Source organism: Leptodactylus fuscus, chromosome 2, assembly GCF_031893055.1.
Source record: "Leptodactylus fuscus isolate aLepFus1 chromosome 2, aLepFus1.hap2, whole genome shotgun sequence".
Lineage (NCBI taxonomy): Eukaryota > Metazoa > Chordata > Amphibia > Anura > Leptodactylidae > Leptodactylus > Leptodactylus fuscus.
Genome location: NC_134266.1, coordinates 229,322,819 through 229,345,148, shown reverse-complemented (window position 1 = coordinate 229,345,148; position 22,330 = coordinate 229,322,819). Strand labels below are relative to the sequence as shown.

General features: G+C 40.8%; 1 protein-coding gene across 1 annotated transcript in view; it reads left to right on the top strand.

Moving 5' to 3' along the window:
* Nucleotides 1-11,005, top strand: part of LOC142195748 (uncharacterized) — an 88,915-nt gene extending 77,910 nt beyond the window's left edge. Inside the window, exons 11-17 of the mRNA XM_075265763.1 lie at nucleotides 6,573-6,769; nucleotides 6,871-7,103; nucleotides 7,258-7,318; nucleotides 8,615-8,710; nucleotides 9,742-9,906; nucleotides 10,024-10,149; nucleotides 10,781-11,005. Of these exons, the coding sequence (XP_075121864.1) occupies nucleotides 6,573-6,769; nucleotides 6,871-7,103; nucleotides 7,258-7,318; nucleotides 8,615-8,710; nucleotides 9,742-9,906; nucleotides 10,024-10,149; nucleotides 10,781-11,005 (1,103 nt within the window). The remainder of the gene's footprint in view (nucleotides 1-6,572; nucleotides 6,770-6,870; nucleotides 7,104-7,257; nucleotides 7,319-8,614; nucleotides 8,711-9,741; nucleotides 9,907-10,023; nucleotides 10,150-10,780) is intronic.
* Nucleotides 11,006-22,330: the final 11,325 nt, after the last annotated feature.

The following is a 22,330-nucleotide window of genomic DNA, read 5'->3' as shown; positions in this document are numbered from 1 at the left end:
AGTCCTTCTTTCCAACCGTGATCAGGCTGTATAATCTACATCAGACCAAGCGAAGATCACTCCGCACAGAGAACTAAATGACTATGAATGTCCTCCTTCTTTTTTCTCTGTTCCTTAGCTGCTATGGACTCCTAGTATATCTTCTCTTCTCAGCATATATGTGTCTACTACTTCTGTAATATATTACTGTGTATTATCATGTATCTGTATTACTATGCAGCTGTAACATACTGAAATTTCCCCACTGTGGGACTATTAAAGGATTATCTTATCTTATCTTAAACACGTTTGATCAAGAAATGGCAAAAAAAAAAAAAAAGAAAAAAAAGCTTGTTAGTGTATCGCAAACGCAAACCACCTGTTACATAGTGGCTTGGAAGCACTTGTATGTGTCCCAATCCTAAGCAACCATGTCATTTAGGGTTACATAATAAGGCCAGTGACAGTAATAAAGTAAAACACTGGCCTAAAAATTGGAGACCCAGACACACAGGGTCTTCTCTTCTACTTGTATTAGATCACTCAGCTAGTTAGACATGTATGTACAGTATTGTACTTATGTTGGGACTATGCATGGTTCACGGCTCACGCTAAATACTGTACAAGCAATAATACTAAGTCATACCCGCTTCAGAATAATCCAGAGCCATGTAGGTAATAAGGAAAGACTCAGCAGCTGTCAGTGGGGACAAAATTATACTGTTATAGGACCCCACTGAGAAATATCCCATCACATAGTATATGCCATAGTAATGGGACCGGCTGCATTATATGATGTAACATATAATAATGGTAATCCATACACTTATCTGGATACAGACTGTAAGACATGAAGACTAAGAAATACAATAATCCGGTGCAGTATTTGTCTAATATCCATTGTCTAAATGTGTTGGGCCCTAATATGGAGGTCATAAATAGCTCATTAGACGCCATATAAAGGAATAATAACACAATAACACAAGCTCTTAACTTTTCCGGGTATAAACCCCTTCTTCTTGGGGGGGGGGGGGGGAGTGGTCCTTGGAGCTTCAAAAGTCTGGCCGCCAATCTGTTCCGCCACACCAAATTACCCCCAGCCACAAGCACTGGCTCAGGGGCACCATACCATACAGGATGCAGAATACATGAAGGGACTCTATGGCTGTATATATCCTGAGGTAATATTGTAGTATACATATGATATATTAGCCATATCAGCAGTGTGTGAAGTAAATAAAAGAAGGGACTCTGTGGCTGTATATATCCTGAGGTAATACTGCATCATATACAGTATAGTTGGTGATACTACACTAGTAGTGCGGTGTAATGTGAATGTGGTCACACCAGTGCTGTGTGAAGTAATAAACCCCAGTATTATGCTCCCTGATACAGCAGACATGCTTCATCCAGGTCTAGTGATGAGAAAGAGGATGAAGATAGATAAGACAGGAAGTGTCATCTATTCCTAAACTCCTCACTCCCTACAGTATGACACTAAGCACTATACACTCCCATACCTCCCAACCGTCCCGATTTCCGCGGGACATTAACGAATTCGGTGTCCTGTCCCGCGGTCCCAGTCGGCGGGAGGTATGTCCCGATTTCAACTCATCAGTGTCCGGAGGAGTTCAGCTCCTGCCTTACCGCTGCACTTCGGCGTATGTAGGCGCAATGTGATGACGTCAACTATGTGAGTGGAGTGAGAGAGCGGCAGGGGAGCGTTGGAAGTTGAGTATAAGTATTTGTGTTAAAGGGGAACGTAATGTAACTGTATGAAGCTGGGGACATATGGAGGGGGGAACGGCATCACATTGGGGCAGATGAGGGGCGGGAGAACGGCATGGCATGACACTGGGGCAGATGAGGGGGGGGAACGGCATGACACTGGGGCAGATGAAGTGGGGGAGAATGGCATGGCACTGCGGCAGATGAAGGGGGGAACGGCATGGCACTGGGGCAGATGAAAGTGGGGACATGAATCTGGGGGCATATGAAACTTGGAGAGATGGAGGGGGGGAATATAATTTACAGATGACTATAGGAGGATTATAATGTGTTAGGGGAACATGAAAAATGAATGGGAATGGGCGGAGTCAACATAAAAGTGGGCGGAGCTAAGTTTGCTGCGGCACGTATGCGCGCCACATATTTTGTCCCTCTTTTTTCTCTTCAAAAGTTGGGAGGTATGTATACTCCTAAAGCTGAATATACACTGATATACTCTTAAAGCTGAACCAGTCTGTATAAATCTACACAACTATTGCACAAAGAAAAAACTACAGGAGTTATTGGTTCCCCCATCCCAAAGTCATGTCCCCCTTTGCTGATGGCTCCATGGGTGTCTGGACAGGAGCAAAATAAACCTGAAACCCTAAACAAAACCTCACTATTACTAAGACAGTGTTAGGCAACCAGAAAATGTAGGGCAGGGGTTGAGTAGAAGTGTTGAGGGAAAAACAGACTCTCACACAAGGTAACACTCACACCACTTCTAAGGCCAGGTTCACACGGAGTATTCTGGCTCGTCATTTGGTACGTAGACGCGGCGCTATTTTGCAGCTGTGATTTTGTGGTGGCCGCGTGTACGGTACCGGCTCCCATTGAAAACAATGGGAGCATATACGGCCCGCAAATCCTCCCGCGGCGTCTACGTACCAAATGACGAACCAGAATACTCCTTGTGAACCCGGCCTAAAGCAGCTCCTGAGACTGTGCAACTTCTACAAGTAACTCTTCGTAATTGGACCAAGAATTCAGGTTGGAAACAACGAAAACTGGTGAAAACTGAAGCCATCCCTCTGCCTTATACAGATCCCGGAACAATCTGATAGGTTAATGAGTATGTCATACACCTGAGACTCGCATAAAAGAAACCTCAAGTGTACACTTAAGGCAGATACTTAACTCCCAAATGAATAGCTCAGTGGTAAGAAAACAACCAGAGAGCCACAGAACACCGGCTTAAATCCCCAGCCAAACACCACCAGAAAACACAAGTAACAGCGGAAACAGGCTGCGAACCTGATCCTTTGGCTGCACCTGCCGCAAGCTGATCTGTCAACATTCATAGCTCTATAGGTCATCAATATCAGATCAATGGGATCCAGCACCTGGCACTCATACAGACTAGTTGTTCTCAGCACCTGATACATAGAAAATGGAATAGGAAGCAGATTGTACACTTTTATTCTGCAACCCAGTGGAGGGAACCAGAGGATGATAGCAGTAGTGATTGTGGTGATTTCACAGGGTAGGCCAAGTACACTCAACCAAACTCCTCCCACCTACCAACCAGGCAAGACACTGATGAGAGGGGCCTGCATGGTACCTGATGTTGTTTCCCAGTTGGAGAAGGGTCTTCTCTCACCCTGAGCCATGTGGTGGTGTTCAGAAGGGCCCTGATGTTAAGCGAAGGAACAAATCAGGAGGCAGTGATACATTTGAACCATAGTGAACTTTACCCATGGAACTCAAAACAGTGAAACTGTGCAGCTTCCCAATAGGGGTAGTAATCTCCAGCTTTTAGTCTACACCCAGGCTTGGGATGACGGATGCCTAGACTGTGGTGGTGAAGGGGTGCCTTTACTCCACTCCAACTTCGCCTCTCTCAGTATTGAAACCTGGGCTGAACACAATAAAGTCCCAGCGGTCCAAATACCTACATGCCAAATAGGCTCCAGAATACAGCTTTTAGAGAAACACAACTCCTAGCCTCCTTTCAGGCTCACTCACAGTCTTGTGTAGTAAAAAGTTGAATTTTCCCTTTGTCAGGGCTGTCTTTAGATAAAAATGGGCTCTCCTATTCACCTCTCCCTCAGGGGCTGTTGAGAACACATCAGAGTTATTGTCACAATGCCTGCACACACTACAACTGAGACTCTAATGGTCGTCTGGACACTTAGAGTCTCCTAGCTCTGTCCAGTGGCCTGTGAATGGTCAGTGCTGTACCAAGCCCTCTCTAACAGAGGGGTAGCCAACAGTGGGAAAATACCAACAGGGAAAACACATTAGAGAAACTGCAAACACATACAAAATACATACAATGCAATACAAAAAAGATTTATAAACAAACTGTAGCACATAATAGAATAAAATAAAAGACATGCAAGTTGTGATCACCGGAATTCTGCAATGTATAGTGGCTGAACCGGGTTATTGCAATCATCTGTAATATCCTTGTCTGGCCACTAAACAGAGAACAAAGATGTCTTCTTTCTGCTCCATTCTCTCTGTATCTGCTCCTGAGAACAGCTGATTGGGCGGACTGCCAGGTATTGGTCCTTTACTACAGATGAGCGAGTACTGTTTGGATCAGCCAATCTGAACAGCACGCTCGCATAGAAATGAATGGACGTAGACGACACGCGGGGGGGGTTAGGCGGCCGGCCGCCGTCAAGGTGGAAGTACCAGGTGCATCCATTCATTTCTATGGTGTGTGCTGTTCGGATCGGCTGATCCGAACAGTACTCGCTCATCTCTATCCTTTACCAATCTGATTTTGATTAATTATCCTTGGGATAGGTTATCAATATTTTTATCCCAAAACCCTTACAACAGAGACTTTTGTTTCCCCTATCAGTATGTCCTTTTTGGAATATGGGATGGAAATCCATGCAAACACCGGGAGAACATACAAACTCCTTGCAGATAGTTTTTTGCCCTTGGCAGGATTTGAACACCAGAACTCCAGTACTGCAAGGCTGCAGTGCTAACCACTGAGCCACCGTGTGGCCACACAATAAAGACTTTAACCATACTACAAGTGCTGTATTGGCAATAGGCCCTCAGCCTACCCAGATTGCGTGGGATAGTTCTGCATTCTTTATACTGTCCCACTGTGGCAGGTTTTGATTTCAACTCTATTTGCATCCTTAGGATATAGATAAAGTTACATACTGTACAATGGAACTCCTTGGGTATAGGTTAGTTGAGTATGACTTTTCTTTTTTTTTATTTGTATGTAATATTTATGAATAGTTACTGAGGTGGGATTATGTGTGCTATCTACATGGAAATTAAATTATGTGGGTATGTATGGGGAGCCCTCTTGGGAAATGTTTGAACTGGACCCACTAATATATTAAAATGGCCCTGCCTTACAGAACTTGGTGCTATTGCATTACCCATTTTGTCTTCTGAGATATGATACAAAATTTTACATGCTTTGTAATTTTGGTAAATATTCCCTTGTTATTTTTATTTTTACTTTTCCACGATTATATTACAAAATAAACCGAGGAAGTAACAAAAATCATTAGACTGTAAATTACAGGATAATTCAGGCGAGATGTTGCGTCCTCCTTTAATTACAGCCTCTGTTATAATCTCATTCCTAATTAAAATAATAATTCCATCTTTAATTTCCATCACAACAGAGGCTAATGGTTTATGAAACAATGCAATAAACCCTTATGGTAAAGAGATAAGAGGAGGCACTGACGTTCTTCAGACATGAAAATTATACTCTGTATTAAAGTAAATATTTTATAGGTCCTTACATTAACACAGCAAAAACAATGTGAATTTATAGGGTTACCTAAAGAAGTAGAGCATATGAATCTATTTTTTTTTCTTTATCTCTAATACCCTACATTTTGTATGTGTCATTTTTAAACAGAATAAAAATAAGAAAATGGAATAAGAAAGTCACAAAAAATCACAAAATTGGTACCTTACCATTTTGTGCCTTTTCCCATGAGCCTTACAATCTATCTAAAAAGTGGGTAGTATGGAGTTAAGTGGAGGGGGCTCGACTGCATGATATAGTGGATCAGACATGTTTAGAAGGAAAATATGGAATATTAAATACAAATTTTCTTTTTAAAGCTCCAAAATAGAAGTTTATTTTTCATGTTTTTCCAAAAATTTTAAATTTAAGATTTTTCATAATTTTCAAAACTAAAGGAGGAAACAAGTTAAATAAATAATTAAATGGCATATTATGAAATAAAAAAAAAAATGTGTGTTCACAGATGAGTTTAAAATTCCAGCTCAATTCGCGGTGAGTACAAAAGACAGACTTGCTCAGTGTCCTCCATAAAATATTATATTAAATAAAACCACATTAAAGTAGAACATATAAAAAGGACAATTTATATTTTCACAATGTTATTAATTTAATTAATTTACATCTATATTTAGTAAGTGAAGAAGGAATGCCTACTGGCACATCTGCCATGCCCAAGACCAAACCCTCTAATGTTGTAAAAAGTATTATCATTTTCCCATGTGACCAAACCCTTATCACAAAACATATAAAAGGAGATGTTGGTCCACCATAGAGGTTATGTCTACTCTCTTCTTTCATCTGCTTCTGCACAGTGTGTAAACTTCCTTCTACAAAACCATCATGAGCCAAGCATTGAGCGCCAAGCTTGGGAAGTGTAGCACTGGGAGTTCTTGTGGCAATAAGAACTTCAGCAGTTGCTCAACCGGTGGCGGGTATGGAGGTGGAAAAGTCCATGTCACTTCTACGGTCATACGATCTGGAAGTAAAGCTGGAAGTGGAACAGGCAGATTTGGCTCATCTAGCCTTTTTAGCCTTGGTGGGAACAAGAGGATCAGCACTGGAAGCAACAGAGTTGTCATAGGTGGTGGTAAAGATTATATCTCCTTTTCCGAAAGCTTTCCAGTTTGTCCACCAGGAGGTATTCAAAATGTTACCGTCAACCAATTACTCCTCCAACCAGTCAAGGTAGAAATTGATCCAAATATTCAGAGAGTCAAAACTGAAGAACGAGAGCAGATCAAAACTTTGAATAACAAATTTGCAACCTTCATAGACAAGGTAAGTCCAAAAATATCATCTTGATGTCTGTCTGCTAAATTTTATAACATTAGGAGTTATACTACATGTGATGTATCTTGCATCTCTTTTCTCTATCTTAGGTTAGATTCCTTGAACAACAAAACCAAATTCTGGAAACAAAATGGGGCTTTTTGAAAGAGCAAAGTCAAAAGATGGCGGCCAGGAAAGAGATCCATGATAGACAATATCAAAGTTTGTTTGATGCTTACATTAACAGTCTTCAAAGGCAGCTTGATAATTCCAAAACCGAAAAATGCCGCCTGGATGGTGAACTCAGTAACATGCAAAATGTTTTGGAGGATTTTAAGAAAAAGTAAGTAATACCATGAGTTATTGTATATTTTTTTGCAGTTATTGTTGGTACTTTTTCAATATGGAGCAAAATATGGATGTTGATCAGTAACTTTTTGATCGGTACTAAAAAATTTCCCAGTGTAGAGGCCGAATAATCTTTTTTTCTTTCCTAGGTATGAAGAAGAGATTAATAAGCGCACATGTGTTGAAAATGAGTTTGTGACCTTGAAGAAAGTGAGTTTTACATTGATCTGGTTTCTTTCATATATGTCATATATAATATTTTATAAAATGGAACAATCACCCTATCAGCAATGTTTGCATGGCGAAGGAAATTGGAGAAACCCACTAAAACATAGAGAGAACATACAAACTCCTTGCCCATTTCCTCGGTACACTTGGTAGGCTCTATCAAATTCAGTGATGATTTATTCCAATTCAACTCTTTATGCACCAAAAAATATTAGTTTATGATAAATGCAACTTTTTGCTTTTGTGATTTGAAATTGCTATTGTAAGGTAAGACCTTGTTATTTTTCTTTTACTGTGACACTGAACCTGCATGTGTAATGTTGTACAACAAACAGAAGTAATATCACATAGATCATGTAAGCTCTATTCAAAGGAATGGTGCAGAACTGCAATAATAGACCACACACATACAAGGGTGGCACTATTTCTCTCAAACCTTTTTTTAAAGGGGTTGTCCCATCTCAAGGATCCTATCTATACTGGTAGCTTATGTAAATTGAAGACTTTTCCTAAATGTATTGCTTTAGAAATTCTGCTTTCTTTGCCTGCAATGTGACCTTATTCCTTCCATTGTTTACACAGAGTTGCTATAACCATGGACCTGGGAGATAGGACAAGTGAAATCACTTACTGAGTATGAGCAGGGCAATCTGTTTTGCTAATTGCAGTTTGCTGATAAAGCCAAATCTGTTATCTCTCTATGTAAACACACAGATAACACTGAGCCCATTCTGTACAAGCATATGCATATTATCTGATCTTCAGAAGGATTGTGTCCCATTCAGTAGTTAGGGGGGAGAGGGAGGAGAAATACAGGAAGTGAGAAGCAGACACTGCAGGCAGCCTGGCTGAAACACTGAGAAGGGAAAACCCCTTTAATCAGGGGCACCACTTGTTATGTCATATGTTAAAATATTAATATTTCCTTTAATCCATTGATGATGTGGTGTTCTATATGATGTCCTTTAAAGGGGTTATACGTATTAGATGAATGTTGACCAAACCTGGCAATTTCAGCAGGCCCTTCCTACTCTCTGTTATTTGCAGAAGTCAGAGAACTTCAGTATGACCCAATGTCTGTTCTTTAGGGAGATAACACTATCTGATCTAACATTTGATCTCTCCTCATTGAAAAGATGCACGGTGGTTCAGGAGGAATGTGTGTAATGTATATGTCCAGCTTTGGTGTGCTTTACATATCTGGTGTAACAGATCTCAGATCATTATCACAGAAAGGACTTTATTTACTAAAATATAATTTTATTTTTCATTCTTAAGGATGTGGATGAAGCTTATTTACAAAAAATCCATCTGGAAAACAAACAAGAGGCGTTAGAGGATGAGATCAACTTCCGGAAGGCCCTGTATGATGAGGTATTAAGTGATTTCTGTTGTTACAGTTTTATCTGATATTTTGACTGGACCAACAAGAGATATGGATTAAAGCTTTATCATAATAAGACATTCACAGCAGTTGTGTTATAGCGTTTGTGTGTCTATCTCATTATGAAGCCGAATAATTATAGGGTGTATGAAAGTAGCTTTTATTTAATCCTGGGCTCAGGTTGAAGCCCATCAAAAAGACACATTTTATTATATATTCAGTTACATAATGATATGTTTTATCAGTGCAATGATGTATCTTAGTTAAGCATGTTTTTCTTATCTATCCTTTAAATCACAGTCAGACAGTTTTTTTTTGCTTTTAATGGAACTTAAAAATCTATTAAGGTGAGTAAGGCTGGATTCACACCAGCGCTTTGATTTCATTTGGGGATTCCGACCTGAATCTGCTTGAAAAATGCAGAGAGAATAGACCTGCAAGCAAGACTTTATTCTTCACATTTTTCAGGCAGAAACCTGACGGACCCCATAATAGTCTATATATTGCACCGGTGCCCACCGGACTTTATTGACACCACTGTGTGTCCAAGTTTCTATTTAGAGTCTCTGGTGCAGAGTCTGTCACAAATCTTGAACAAAAACTCCTGAAAAACCCGTGAAAAAATAACAGGCAAATGAAAAACCCTATTATAGTCAATGGGGTATCTCGGGATTCAATGTTATTTGTTATTAAACTGACCATTTTCCATTCTCCTGATTCTGTAATGGACCGGAAGAATAGGAGGATGCAGATGTAAATTTGCCCTTATCTGCAGTTCACACTACTCTTGGTTACCAATCCAAACACTGGCCAGAACAGTGTTGTCTAACACAGTTATAGTACATGTCAATGGGAACCTTGAGGAGTCTTCACAATTTGTTACATCAAAGATCTGCAATAATAGTCATGGCCTGGTAATAATAGAAGCCACGATACTGGTTGAAGCCTAGCCATAAAATCATGTTCCATTATTTCCATTCTTGATGTTCTGACTAATATTGACATTTTCATTCTTTTGTAGGAAGTGGCTGAAATGCAAGAACATATCTCTAACACTAATGTTGTCTTGAGTATGGACAACAATCGTCATTTGGACTTCGATGAACTTATTGCTGAAGTGAAGTCTCAATATGAAGATATTGCAGCAAGAAGTAAAGCTGAAGCTGAAGCTACCTATGCTAGACAAGTAAGGGATCTTCTAGATTAATTCTTTCCTTACTGCATGAATATTTGGAGTAGATAGTGTATTTTAAGCTCTCATGAAAAAGGAAGCTGGTAAGAATATTTTTTACATTTTCACTAGTATCAGCAGTTGAAGGATTCAGCCGGACAACATGTGGACAGTCTACGGAACAGCAAAGTTGAGATCCAAGAACTGAACAGCATGATCAAGAGACTTCATGGTGAAATTGAGTGTGTGAAAAAACAGGTAGGTCTTGGGAAGTCTAAGTGCAGCATTCACAAGCTCCTATCATGGGTGCTAATGATGACTAGACAGGCTCCTATTATACAATAATAATGTAGACGATGACATTTTAGCCTCCTTGACTGTATAAACATGGTTTCTTAGCTTATTCAGGAGAATATACCTCCCAGCAGGCAGAGATGGTCCTAGCTCTAGCTGCTAATGTGATGAGCTAAAATAGCAGGTAAAATGTAAAAATCATATCTGATCTGGATCAGTCAGACAGTTGTTTTTGCTGGAGGTCTTCTTTAAAGGGATTGTTCTATCATAGTGATTTATAGCATTTTAACAGCATGGGACCCCCAGCTATCAGGAGAACAGAAGTTCCTCAAAACACCTGTTTTTCCAGGTGAAGTGCTAGCTTTCATGGTACAGTGAATAGACAACTGTATTTGTGTACATCTCTCTCCATTTAAGACTATGAGAGCTATGGATACAGACAAACCACAAATGTCTGTAATGGAAAGTGAATAAAATATGACATCATTGAATCTATAATAATGCCAAGTTTTTATTTTGTAATTGTATTCGTATCTACAATACCCTATGACCCAAAACAGATTCCCCAACCATATATTGTATTTGTTTCCTAAAGGTTGCCAGCTTGGAGACTGCTATTTGTAAAGCTGAAGACCGTGGAGAACTTGCTCTGAAAGATGCCAAAGCCAAACTATGTGAACTGGAGGCTGCTCTACAGAAAGCCAAAGCAGATTTGGCTTCTCAGCTTCGTGACTACCAGGCACTGCTCAATGTAAAATTGGCTCTTGACATTGAGATAGCAACTTACCGCACTCTGTTAGAGGGAGAAGAGTGCAGGTGAGTAGTAATCTGACACTGAGCGTCACATGTCTACTACATTCTACAAGATTTGAGGCCTAAAGTTACTTCTGATTGGTACCAGTATCCAAACCAAGATTCTCCAGACCTGATGTAATTCTTAGATCTCCTAGTCTCCTAGATATCTTATATCAGGACTACGTTCACATTGTGAAGTATATTCAGCATGTGAATCGGGAAAGCTTCCGCCATACACACTAAACATGTCCATAGAGTGATTTTGTCCTCTATGTGGCCAGTCTATGCAAGTATATTGCAAAAAAATATATATATATATTAAAATCGCATAGTAGACTAGATTATTCCATTCAATGGTATCACTGATCATAACTTTGGTATTGAATTTATACATCCCTATATACATGTTACATGAAGCTAAAATGTGAATCGGTCTTAAACTTTGGCCAACAGAGATTAGATGTTGTCACGGGCTATAAGAAGATGGAAGGGCAAATGTTAATACTATGTTTTCCCCTATTGGTCCAGTATTATCTATGGACCTTGAAGGAGGATGTTTTGAGCAAATATTTGTAACCATTAGGTTTTCTATTTAATTTATTAATCAATTTTTATTTCCTACAGGATACATGGAGATGTTGACAATAATGTGAAAATATGTAAGTACAATTATTATAGGTTTTTTAAATTAAAAATCTAAAATAACTTTATATAGTTCCATAGTGTGATAGTGAGGAATATTTGCTTTATAAAAGTTGCATATTATATATATATATAAAAATAATCCTTAGGATGTCTCTCTGCCTCAAGGAGTTCTTCATTTCCTCCCCCCTCTCCACTCCGTAGAATTCTATTGTACACATTTGATCAGTGGTAGAAGTAACAAATAGGTGAAGAAATGGGCACTTTTCTTCAAGAAAGTATATTATAAAGGTTGTTAATTTGTGATTTCCCTAATACCTTTAACACAGTCCCAATGGAATCGAAGGTTCTCCACCCTTGGAAACTGATCATGTAAATTCTATTAGATTGTTAATAAATTGTTCGGAGTACCATTGACAACCAATGACTGTAATGGGGAATATCCATGTGTTTTGACACTGACACTTCATTCAAGATCTAATGGAGATAACCATGTGCTGTACTTGAATATCATGACCCATCCCATAGACTTTCAATGGACCATGGCCACTTTTTCTTTAAAACTCAGTGGCTCAGTTACGACCCACATACTAGTAACAGGTGTGGCTCCTAAAGTTAGGGCCACAGTGATAATACATTTACAGCACAATATATGGTAATATTTTTCCTACTAGATATTACAAGGTCTGACACCACGGTTTGTCTTCCAGTAGACCACCATGTTACAGAGTCTTTGTATAAGCCACACACATACCAATGTAGAGATCTTATAACAATTTACTTTCCTTTACAGCGGTGTTCAGCACCACAGGAAAGACTGTGAGTTCTGGTGTATCTGACTGTAAGCCATGCAATGACAAGAGTACTGGGTCCTATATAACAGGAGGTAACCAGAGTGGAAAAACAACATACTCTTCCGTGAGCTCCTCATCTCAGACTACCACTAGCAGGAAGCGCTTCTGATGACATTCGCAGATGCCAGGAGAGATGTATTTTAAGTGAATCCAGTCTGTGCTGCTGATCCTTTAAGGTTTAATAAAGATGGGTAGAATAATTTCTTTTTCAATCGCATGCAGCTTTGGAGATATGCTATACAGTATATTAATGTCTAACCATCTAAATGGAAGTTATTTGATATTCAGAAGATCTGCTATATGTTACAATACACAGATCAGAATTCAGACATCAATGACTAGCTTCTCTGTATGACTTCTGTTGCAACTTGCTGCTGAAAATACTTCTTTGGCTTTTGTCGCTGTCCCTGCATTACTGCATTACTGTATATTATCTTTCAATAAAGAGCATTTTAAACTCATACCACCATTGTTGTTTTTGACCAAATTTAAGATGCTGATCTCATCCAGATCACAACAGTAGTAAATTAGACTAGAAATGACTTACTTTGTCATAGTGAATATGTCACGACTTGTTCTTCACTTCCACAAAGTGGTAGTGAATTAGAACGTTTTAGGCCGGTTGCAGACGATCGTGTGCTGCCAGCCGGCTTTGAATTAAAGGCACAGGCAGCGCACAGGGGACATGCGGATGTCTCCCGTGTGCCGGCCATGCTTCCGTGGCCCCTTTCATTCAATGAATAGGAGCCATGAAAGCAAGGTCTGTTATATATTTTGCGGCCCGGACTGTTGGCCTGCACATATGACCGTATCATTCATGGTGATGTGTACGGGCCTATAAAAATGTATGGGTCAGTGTGCTATCTGAGAAAAACATGGATAGCACACTGATCATAGCCACAGTCGTCTGCAAGGGGCCTTAGGCTAAGGCCCCACGTTGCAGAAAAAGCAGTTTTTTTGTTGCAGATTTTGTTTCATTTTTTTGAGCCAAAGCCAGGAGTGGATTTAGCAAAATGGAGAAGTATAAGAAGCTTCCTAGATATTTCCAATTCCTTGCACAAAAAATGCAATAAAATCTGAAACAAAAAATCTGCCTTAGCTTTACCCCTCGTTCACATCTTCATTGGTATTCCATGTGGGGAATTCCTGAACAAAATACCAAACGCAATTGCAGGTGCTGTGCAGTAAAGGCACATGGACCTCATAGACTATAATGGGGTCCGTGTGCTGTCCGCGTGCTGTCCGCACAAATCATGTGGGCAGGAAAGTAGATTGTGAACTACTTTCCTGTCTGCATGATCCCTGAGGAGATCTGGTGGCAAGCACACAGACCCCATTATAGTCTATGGGGATCCATGTGCTTTCACTGGCACACCGCTTGCAGTTGCGTTCGGCATTCCGTTCAGGGGGGGTCCTCATGCGGACTCTCCCAGATGGAATACCAACGCAGATGCGAACGTGCCCTGAGGTTGGCAACACACATGGTGAGTTCACATCAGGTTAACACAAGTGAAATTGCTGTGAAATCACCGGTGTCTAATCTGCTGTGAACTCAGCAGAACCAACACATGTGGCCTTAACTTAAATATATCTAACAAACCTAATTCAAATAACTAAACTGGATACCAAATTTTAATTAAAGGACTATTTTTCATGTGACTTTGGTGAAGGTTTAAGTATTTCCAACTTGAGGCTAAGGCACCACGTAGCGAGCCACGGCAAAATATGATGTGGAAAAGATGCGGATGCACCAGTGTTTCCATAGGTAAACTTGACATGCTGCGATTTTCTGCTACAGATTTTTTTCTTCAATGTGTGGATAGAATTAGCCAGAATCCCATCTGCTTTGCAGGGAATGTAAAACAAAGCATGTTTCGCCACTGCGTTTTTGCAACGTGGGCCCTGGCCTCAAAGAGTGTTACACTGCACACTACTTATTCTCTATCCACCTGTGGAGGATAAGGTTGATTGTTGAGACTCCCATTGAGGATGAGAACAGGGGTCTATCTCCACGTTACCTGTGAATGGAACAGTAATTTGCATGTAGTGCAAATCTTTAAAGGGGTTACCCAAGATTAGAAAATAGGAAGGGGGGACAAGGGTTACGAAAAACCCCCAAAACACTTAGATGCTAAAACTCCAATAGGTAAAGTTTATTCTAAGCAAGGTAAAAGTACAATAAGAATACAAATCACTGACTGATGCACTGTGCTAGTGAAGTAGTCCATAGTGTGGCCATTCTAGTTCTAAATAAAGAAAGGCCGCAATACATAACTGGCATAGTAGTGCTATATTAAAGGGGTTGTTCACTTTCAGACCAATATTGAGAGACAAATGTTATTGTTTGTATAATAAAAAGTTGTTCCAGTATACTTTCTGTATCAATTCCTCCTGGGTTTCTAGATCTCTACTTGCTGTCATTCATTCTGCTTACTTCCAGTTGATAAAAATCAGTCCATGGTCATGTGATTTACAGTTCATGGTGATGTGATGGACACACAGGTGCACAGCTTGTTACAGCCACAGGTCAGTCATTGTACATTTGCCAGGTGAGGAGCTGAGCACCTGTGTGTCTATCACATGACCATGGACTGTAAATCACATGACCATGGACTGTACATCACATGACCAAGGACTGTACATCACATAAACAACGACTGTACATCACATGACCATGGACTGACTTTTATCCACTATAGGTAAATAGAATGAAAGACAGCAAGAAGAGATCTAGAAAACCGGAAAGAACTGAAACAGAAAGTATATTGGGAAATTGTAAAACATTTTATTATTCAAACAATAACATTTGTCACTCAATATTGGTCTGAAAGAGGACAATCCCTTTAAGTTCATATGTTAACCCCTGCTGTACCGGTAGGTATCAGTTATGTCCAGTGGAAGTGCTGGCCATACTGTAATATGAGCATATTACACTGTTGTTTTGGCTGTAAATGAATGTACAGGAATAAATGAATGAAAATACTAATGATATGCTTCACTAGAAATGAGCCATATCCGTCAGTACACATTACCATCTAGTTGTATACTCTGGCAGCTTTGCAGGTTCGTGTCTACTGCTATGACTGCCAGTTATTTCATTATATGCGTTCTTGGTATTTCTTTCATAGTGGCTTCTCCATCTTGCCAAGCACTTGACATATTTTTGTCTGCAGATAAATTTCGCAGAGATAGTTATTTAGGAGCTCAGGCCTCAGAGCTCGACTTATGTAACAACTAGGGTTATTGATGAATGACAAAACAGTCAGTATGTGACAGCTACTACTTGTTTTCTCACACCTTCCTCATTTTTCAGCCGTTTGCTTGAAGGGTCCTAGTAAAAGGGTAGTAGCCTTGGGGTACAGTCCATGTCTCAGAGACCAAAACAACACCAATGAATTCAAGCAAAAACACTTTCTTGTTCCTGACCTCCTTCTCCACTTCAGACTCTTTCGTGTATCATACAGTCATGCCTGTGTGGCTTTTTTTTGGAATATTATTCAACTGGAAAGCATTTCTGGACTCAAGTACAGGAACGCATGATGGCTCCATAGAGCCTAATAATAAAACAGGGAACTCATATACTTTTATGAGACTTTACTGTATCTCCACATTCAGGTCGCTGTGTGGTGCCGCACCCAGTACAGTAGGGACCCACTATAAAGAGGTCGCCGTGAAGTGGTTAGTGGGCTTATACACCTTGATCAATATGTCTACTAAGAACCTCATGTTCAGTATTGTAGAATTTGCTGAGAAGCGCTGGATCAATGTATAAGATTGGGATGTGCGGGCCATGTCTTTCTCTTTTTGCATATGTATTTCTTCCCTAGAAGCCTTAGGGCTAGTTCACACGGGGACATGGAGGCGGATTTTTACAGCTTAATCCACGTCATAATTCACCTCCATACAATGATAGTCTATGTAGAGGACTTGCTTTTTTTTTTTTTCGCTAGCGTTTTTTTATGCTAGGCGAAAAAAGAAACGACATGACCTTTCTTCAGGTGTTTTCTACCTGAAGAAAGCAATAGAAGTGAATGGGAAGCGCAAAACACGCGTTTTTTACAGCACGTTTTTGCCCGTTCTCTTTTAAGGGATCAGAAAACCGCCTGGCCTTGTTGGAAGCGGTTTTTACAAAAAAACGCTCCACAAGAAGCGGGCCATGGTCCAAAAAAACGCTTCCTAATTAGGAAGCATTTTTTTCCGATGCCAAAATAAGCCACACGTAATCTATGTGTGAACTAAGCCTTAGGGTACCATATGACTCTGACTTTGTGCATACATCCTTCGCTTCACTATTCGATCACCATAAAGCAGCACACATATGACGGAGCTGCAGAGACCATGTAACTATTCCTGTTCATGGTGTATGCATGAAGTCTTATACCGACACCGATATTCAAGGGGTTCTCCAAGGTGTTTCATATTACTTACTTCTACTGGAGACTTTACTATAGTCTGCCAACTCTTGGGACATCGGAGAGGAAGCAGTAGATGGAGCAACTGGGTTCTGACTCCGATCACATGACCTGGAGTTGGAACCAGCCCAGAAACCCAAAATCCAGCTTGAATAAATTTCCAGGGGAAGTAAGTAAAATTAAACTCCTTAGAGAACCCTTTTAAATTCACAAGCCCTCTTGGGAAAAAAAAAGAATGCCTGCTATTAATCTTACGTTTTCTCCTCATTTCATAGAGGTCACTATGGTAAGATATCAAAAAATTTCCATGGAAAATATTGAGTTTAGAGTTTTCTCCTTCACACAAATGGTTGAGAAGTAAAGTAATGATATTTCTTACTGTACTTCAGTTTTAGTCCACTGTATATAAGCACCATTTACATACACTTTACATGTGGAAATAAATATTTAAAGGGGTTACCCAAGACTTAAAAACTGGTGGTCCATCCTTAGCATACGTGGGGGGTCTGTGTCTAAGCAAGCTTGCCGATAAACTATTTCAAGGGACTGTTGTACTTTGATTGTTTATTCCAATGAGCTGTAATACCTTGCGCAGCTGTGTTTTTTACATTATTATTTACATTATTATAGTTTTTGATGAGCCATAACTTTAATGTGTCCTTCAGTATAAGGGCTCGTTCACATCTGCGCCCGTACTGCGTTCTGCAGGTTTCCGTTTCCTCAGTGGCGGATCCAGGGTTTGCGGGGCCCTGGGCAATTGACTTTGGTGGGGCCCTACGCGCAGCAGCAAATTAGGCCTCGCCCACTTTTATGTTGACTCCACCCATTCTCATTAATTTTTCATGTGATTCCACACAGTATAATCCTCCTACAGTCACCCGTAAATTATATGTCCCCCCTCCATCTCTCCCCATTTTCATATACACCCTTCATCTACCCCTAATTTCATGTCCCCCCCTCTATCTCTGTCCCCAGTTTCATGCCATTCTCCCCCTTTATCTGCCCACAGTTTCATGTCCCCCCCTGTCTCTGCCCCAGTGTCATGCCATTCTCCCCCCCTTCATCTGCCCCAGTGTCATGCCATCCCCCCCTTCATCTGCCTCAGTGTCATGCCGTTCTCTCCCCCTTCATCTGCCCAGTGTCATGCTGTTCTCCCCCCTCCATCTGCCTCAGTGCCATGCCGTTCTCCCCCCCTTCATATGCCACAGTGTCATGCTGTTCTCTCCCCCTCCATCTGCCCCAGTGTCATGCTGTTCTTCCCCCTCCATCTGCCTCAGTGTCATGCCGTTCTCCCCCCCCTTCATTTGCCACAGTGTCATGCTGTTCTCCCCCCCTCCATCTGCCCCAGTGTCATGCTGTTCTCCCCCTCCATCTGCCCCAGTGTCATGCTGTTATCCCCCCCTCCATCTGCCCCAGTGTCATGCTGTTCTCTCCCTCTCCATCTGCCCCAGTGTCATGCCGTTCTCCCCCTCCATCTGCCCCAGTGTCATGCTGTTCTTCCCCCCTTCATCTGCCCCAGTGTCATGCCGTTCTCCCCCCCTCCATCTGCCCCAGTGTCATGCTGTTCCCCCCTCCTCTTCATTTGCCCCCCAGTTGCTTTGGGCCCCCTCCATCTTTGTCCCCAGTTTCATGCCGTTCTCTCCCCACCCCCTTCATATTCCCCAGTGTCATGCCGTTCCCCCCCTCCCCTTCATTTGCCCCCCAGTTTCATGGGCCCCCTTCATTATGTTCCACCTTAATATTTAATACAAACAAACACTTACACTCACCTTCCATCACTCACCTTCCATCGTTCCCCCGACGCTCCTCTCTTCAGTCACATACGCGATGCAGGAGCTGTGAGATCAGCTCCTGCTTAGCTACGGCCCGGCTTGCGTGTGTAAGCGTGATGTGATGACGTCATCGCGCCTACACACGCAAGCCGGGCCGGAGCTTTAAAGCAGGAGCTGAACTCACAGCTCCTACTTTAATGGCGTATGCATTCAGCTCATCGGCGGACGGACGTCGATGAGCTGAAATCGTGACAGGCAAGTGCCGGGGGGCCCCCAGAGGCTCTGTGGGCCCCAGCACTTGCCTGACCGGGACCATTTTGTTAGGGCCGGGCCGCGGGGCCCCGCTAAGCGTTTTTTTTTTTTACTGGACACAGAGTCGGACATGCAGTACTCTGTGTCCGGTTTTAAAAAAACTGTTTCGCCACAGAACGCATAAAACGCTCCGGACTTGGCATGACAGGTTTGCGTCTTTGGCATGCAGATGATGGAAACCTGAAAACGGAGTTCAGGCGCTGGTGTGAACCCAGCGTAATGTGTTTTTTTTTTTGCGGGAAGAACTGTATTTCAATTGTACCATTTCGGGGCACATATAACTTATTGATCAACTTCTGTCAACTCTTTCAGTGGCAAAACGTAAAAATAACAGCAATCCAACCAATGTATGTTTCCATTTGTTTTATTATCTTGGCAAAAATAACTAGATAAAGAGAGTCTGTCACCAGAACCCAGTATATCAAAGCAGCCCAGCAGATAGATAGGTTAGTTTCACCAGAACCCAGTATATCAAAGCAGCCCAGCAGATAGATAGGTTAGGGCCACCAGAACCCAGTATATCCAAACAGACCAGCAAATAGATAGGTTAAGGTCACCAGAACCCAGTATATCAAAGCAGCCCAGCAGATATATAGGTTAGGGTCACCAGAACCCAGTATATCCAAACAGACCAGCAAATAGATAGGTTAAGGTCACCAGAACCCAGTATATCATAGCAGCCCAGCAGATAGATAGGTTAGGGCCACCAGAACCCAGTATATCCAAACAGACCAGCAAATAGATAGGTTAAGGTCACCAGAACCCAGTATATCATAGCAGCCCAGCAGATAGATAGGTTAGTTTCACCAGAACCCCGTATATCCAAACAGACCAGCAAATAGATAGGTTAAGGTCACCAGAACCCAGTATATCCAAACAGACCAGCAAATAGATAGGTTAAGGTCACCAGAACCCAGTATATCAAAGCAGCCCAGCAGATAGATAGATTAAGGTCACCAGAACCCAGTATATCCAAACAGACCAGCAAATAGATAGGTTAGGGTCACCAGAACCCAGTATATCCAAACAGACCAGCAAATAGATAGGTTAAGGTCACCAGAACCCAGTATATCAAAGCAGCCCAGCAGATATATAAGTTAGGGTCACCAGAACCCAGTATATCCAAACAGACCAGCAAATAGATAGGTTAGGGTCACCAGAACCCAGTATATCCAAACAGACCAGCAAATAGATAGGTTAAGGTCACCAGAACCCAGTATATCAAAGCAGCCCAGCAGATATATAAGTTAGGGTCACCAGAACCCAGTATATCAAAGCAGCCCAGCAGATAGATAGGTTAGTTTCACCAGAACCCAGTATATCAAAGCAGTACAGCAGATAGATAGGTTAGGGTCACCAGAACCCAGTATATCAAAGCAGCCCAGCAGATAGATACAGTAGGTTAGGGTCACCAGAACCCAGTATATCAAAGCAGCCCAGCAGATAGATAGGTTAGGGTCATCAGAACCCAGTATATCAAAGCAGCCCAGCAGATAGGTTAGGGTCACCTTAATCAAGTGGTGTTTTCCCATTGGGAATCACTACCTCAGTTGTAGGGATATTGCTGTTTTTTTCAATATGCAAATGAGCTCTTCTGAGCGACAAGGGGGATATCATTGTTCCTAACATATAAGCATCAGTACCCTCAGTAACTCATTTGCACATTGACATAAATGCTGATATCTCAGCAATGGAGGCAGTTGTGCACCAGGAGGGAAACACTGTTTGATTCAGGTGAATCTAACCTATCTATCTATGGGGCTGGATTGATATGCTGGGTTCTGGTCACAGACTCCCTGTAAACTTTATTTTACAGTTCGGTGTGAAAAAAGTGATCTCAATAAAAAAATTTTATTTCTTAGTTGGAAATTCAGAGATGATTTTCATTGGCTATTGTTCCAGTAGGTGTATATCTGGCATTGTTTCATGAGCTCCACTAAACAGGTTATTGCTTATAGACTATGATTCATTGATAGGTAACACTAGGACAAGCGATGAGTGAAGCTTTTATATTGTTTATCACTACATTATCCCATGTGAATTTCATGAAAGATGTTTTTGTTCTTATGGGATTTGTTAATCTATGCAAATCAGTATTTTATTAGTGAACTGCGCCCATGAAATATATAATTCCTTGAAATGCTTAGAAATTATTGTTATTAAACCTTTTCTTTATTAGCAAAATAAAGTTTATTTTAAAGAAATTCAGGTTTTTTTTTTCTCTAAATAATGCATCAAATTTATAATAACCAAAATATAAAAAAAAATATTCTGCCAATACATGGTTCTCTATCACATATCATTCCTAGTACTTGTCTCCTCATTTTAAGCACAACATTTTTTGCACAGAAACCGGGTGGAAACCCCACGGACCGCATTACAGTCTATGGGGACCACAAATTTTCACGGGTAACTACTTTTTCCACCCTAAGTGGACCTGAAGAACAGAAACCCAAGCGCAGATGTGAACCTAGAGTTACAATGACTGCAAAATATAGCACAACTTCTCATATTACTATACTTTAGTACTGGTGATGATAGACGCTGATAATATGTGGACATTTGAAGACCTTGAAGGCAAACTATTGACCTTCTAGATGACCTCTATTATTAAGTAACGACCTAAACAAAGACCTACTGTAAAATGTCTTAATCTGCTTGACCCATTGCATGGTTTGGAGGAAATGTTTGGGATCCTTGAGTTGAGACGTACCTAGAACACACATAGTGTGTTACTGTAGTTGACACCGAAATTACTTGCCCCAATTTTTAGTTATTGACGATAAAAATTTTCTTTTAGGATTTTAGTGGAATAGAAGTCTTATGAACATGTATTATTTGTTGTTTCATCACTGAATATTATGTGGCAGGTGAGATACATATATAGATTAGCTTGTGTTTTGTCTCTTTTTGTGTATGTTTAGTGTCATTTTGTTTTCCTACTAGTTTAGGTTATAGTTTACAATAATGACAATTGTAGCCTACCTAGGGGATCACAAAAGAACCTTTTGTTCTTCAGTGCAATTTCCATATTAATGACTTGGCACCGAGTCTAAAATGAGTTGGGATGACATGAAGAGGTGGAACTCAGATTAGAATATGCTGATTCTGCACATTGATAACAAAAAAAATGTAGCCTGGAGATCTTTCCTGGGATATGTTCACTAATTTATACATGAAAGGATTTCATAACCCCAAAGCCAAATGAAGTAATATCTCAACGCATTCTTCTTTCTCTTCATTTAGAGGTGTGTCCCAATTTATCAATCCAATAAGCAGCTAAGATAAAAGATGTGCTGCCAGGCATGCCAAACCTGCCAAGCCCATGATTACAGTAAATTGATTTTCTGACTCCCTA